General features: G+C 50.4%; 1 protein-coding gene across 1 annotated transcript; it reads left to right on the plus strand.

Moving 5' to 3' along the window:
* Nucleotides 1–2,288: 2,288 nt before the first annotated feature.
* On the plus strand, nt 2,289–3,286 carry LOC108493071 (endogenous retrovirus group K member 18 Pol protein-like). Its single transcript, XM_017806060.1, is given in 2 exon segments — nt 2,289–2,384; nt 2,504–3,286. Coding segments are annotated over 2 exon segments (879 nt in total).
* The last annotated feature ends 320 nt before the right edge of the window (nt 3,287–3,606 follow it).

Below are 3,606 nucleotides of genomic sequence, written 5' to 3' on the forward strand. Positions count from 1 at the left end.
TGTTCGCCATTCCTCCAGTCCCGTTGCTGGCTAGTTCCAAGACGTCAGCTCCTCCTCGACTGTCAGCCAGTGGCCCCAGCAGCTCGTCCTCGGCCCTGGAGAGCTCCAGCTCCATGCAGGACACCAGGGAGCCCACTACCAGGAGCACTTCCCCCCGCAGTAAGCCCAGGGACAGCGGCTCCGCTCCACCGAGTGGCCGCAGCGCCAGCCCTGCCGCTCACTCTGCCACTGCCCCACCTGTGCCCACCGCCGCCATGGCCTGCGCTGAGCTCCTGCCACTGTCGCGCCCTGCCAGCCCCGCCGCCACCCTGCCCTGGCCCCACCAGAGGGACATGTCACCGCTGCGCAACACTAGCCCCGAACCGCCGGGACCCGCTTCTGCCACTGCCCCCCCACCAGGCCCAGCGGGACAGTCTCAGCAAGAAAAAATGGAAGGGAAAGGGGATCATGAACAGCACAGTGCCACTGTACCCGCCACTGCCGCCATCTGCGCCTTCATCCCCGGGCTCGGAATTGGACTCTGAGAACGGAAAGAGGGATACAAAGGACCGAGTGCAGCTGCAGGAGCTCCTACGGCGATTGAAAGCTTTGGAGGCATCCGTGGGAGCAAAGGAGCTGAGGCGAGTGGAGCCCTCTGCGCTCCCTATGCCATTGCCGGCTCCACCTATTCCCATACAGGCACAGGCCCCCCCAAGCCCTTTCCTATCACTCCCATCACCTCCACAAAATCCATTCATGGAGGGGGGAGGGAGTGGAACTGTGCTGGGAGGATCTGTAAATCTGCCGTTTGGGGATTCAGGGAGTGGCGTGAGTGGGGAGGGTCTGGTGCAGAGATGGAAGGGAATTCTGCGAGATGCTATGATAGAGGGAGAATTTTTGTCGTTGAGCCCTAATGCGTTTCCGGTTATAATAGATGGGGGAGGGGGAAAACAGGGGCTATCAGGCCTTAGACTGGAAGATGCTAAAGGAAGCTAAGGCTGCAATATCTCAGTATGGGTTAAAATCAGGTTATACTATATCTGTGTTACAACACTTGTTTTCTTCTACGTTGATGACCCCCTATGATACTAGGATGATAGTTAACACTTTGCTATCTCCCCATCAGCAGTTGCAATTCTATCAGAAGTGGCAGGCAGCAGCGTGTGATACAGCGGCTGCAACCCCTAGGCAACAGGAAAATCCTCTCTTTGGGGTAACAACTCAAATGCTTATGGGAACGGGTCCTTTTGTGCGAGCAGACTGGCAGGTACAATTTGTCAACGAAGTATCGCAGCTCAGTCAGGAGCTGGCACAAAAATCAATACAGGCAGTGCATGATGATAGAACAGCCCTGTCTTTTCTATGATGTGGCAGGGGCCAACAGAGCCATTTGGGAAGTTTATTGATCAGTTACATCATGCGATTAATACACATCCCAACCTAGATGAGAACATGAAGGTCTAATTTTTGGACATGTTAGCCTATGACAATGCCAATGAAAAAACTAAACGAGCTTTGAGTGTCCTGCCCCAAGGTCCTACAATGGCTCAGCCACAGACAGAGTAATTTAGCAGGAGAAGGCTGCTTATGTGGCTACAGCTGTCGGAGCGGCAGTAAAGCCGTTGGTGCAAAAAGGAAATAGGTCAGGCAAAGGGAAGATAGAGAAAAGATGCTATAACTGTGGGCAAAAGGGACATTTTAAAGCTCAGTGTCCTGCAGGTCGAAAGAGTGGGCCTCAAGGAGCTGCTGTTTCAAAGTGGTGTGAAACGTGTCAGAAAGATAGCCATAACACGCACGAGTGTAGGTGAAAGGGAAACGGAAGGCTGAGCGCACCGACCCCTCACACGATGACAGCAAGTCCGGGTGCCTGGACAGCTGCCGCGCCACCACCACCGGCAGCACCGAAGTGGACTTGGCAACAGCAGTAGATGTCACTCTCGAGACACAAGAGGTAGTGATAGTAGATTTGATCTTAAGAAGACCCTTAGGCCGAGGTCTTAGTGCCTTATTAATAGGAAGATCTTCCATGTCTTGGCAAGGTATTTTTGTTGTTCCAGGATTGATTGATGCTGATTATTTGGGTATTATCAAAATTATGGTGTATACCCTGACACCACCAATTACCATTCCAACCAAAAGCAAAATTGCCCAGCTCATCCCCTTTCATTCCCAGGTCCCGCACGTAACAGAAAAGGACCGTGGAGAAGGGAGTTTCGGTTCTACCAGAGCCCCGGAAGTGTTATTTGCCATAGATATTAAAAGAGGAAAGCCAGAAGAAACATCCTAGCAGACTGTCCACCCAGCTGACAATGCTTTTGGACATAGGTGCTGATGTCTCTATTATTCCTCGTCATAAGCGCCCACAGGCATGGCCTTTGATGCCAGCCCTCATGAGTGTGGTGGGGGTGGGTGGGGTGCAACAGAAGTGGATCAGTCGTGGCGTGATAACCTTTTGCTTTAAGGATGGCAAGTTGGTAGGAACTAGGCCGTATGTTCTCGCATTACCTGTTGTGTTACTCGGAAGAGACATGTTGGATCAGCTAGGAGCAAGGCTAGTGACAGACCCTTTTTAGGAGGGGTCACTGAGAGGCAGCCAACCCTGAAACTGAGATGGAAGACAGACACCTCCGTCTGGGTAAATCAGTAGCCGCTCAAAGGCAATAGGCTGCAGAATGTTCAGTTGTTGGTCCGAGAGCAGCTTGATGCAGGGCATACTGTACCATTCGCTACTCCCTGGAACACCCCAATTTTTACCATTCCCAAAAAGTCTAGCAAGTGGAGTCTTTTGCATGATCTCCGTGCCATTAATGAGGTCATGGAGGACATGGGAGCACTACAACCAGGGCTCCCATCCCCTGTCATGATTCCACAGGATTGGGACATTGTAATTATTGACTTGAAAGATTGTTTTTTTATGATCTTTTTGCATCCTCAGGATGCAGAGAGGTCTGCTTTTACCATGCCTTCCACCAATAAGGCTGAACCCACCAAGCGTTATCACTGGGTAACCTTGCCCCAAGATATGAAAAATTCCCCCACGTTGTGTCAGATGTACATTGCATGGGCATTGCAACCTTTTAGAAAGGAACATCCCCACTTGCTAGTGTATCACTATGTAGATGATATTCTGATTGCAGGGAAACAATTGGAGGTAGATCTGACCGTGGCTAAGTTACAGGAACAGCTGGAGAAGCAAGGGTCAAAAATTGCCCCAGAAAAGGTACAAAAACGTGACCCATGGAAGTATCTAGGATGGATCATAACCCAAGGAACAGTGTGCCCACAGAAAATTAATGTAAACACATAATTATCAACCTTAGCAGATGTACAGCAACTAATGGGAGATATTCAGTGGGTTAGACCTGCGTGTGGAATCACCAACGATGGCATAGGTCATCTTATGCCACTGCTGGGAACATCTACTAATGCAGATGAGCACAGGGAACTCACTGCACTGCAAAAGAAGGCTTTGCAAGAAATAGCAGACAAAATAGCTGCAGGATATAGCAATTGCATAATAGCAAAATGTGCAGTGACTGTGATGATCATTAACTCGAGAGGGGAAAGACAGCACCCCCTTGGGTTAATTTGTCAGATAGCAGGTCATAAAAAACTGCATATCTTGGA

The sequence above is a fragment of the Lepidothrix coronata genome, unplaced genomic scaffold (assembly GCF_001604755.1).
Source record: "Lepidothrix coronata isolate B3197 unplaced genomic scaffold, Lepidothrix_coronata-1.0 Scaffold14, whole genome shotgun sequence".
Classification (NCBI taxonomy): Eukaryota; Metazoa; Chordata; class Aves; order Passeriformes; family Pipridae; genus Lepidothrix; species Lepidothrix coronata.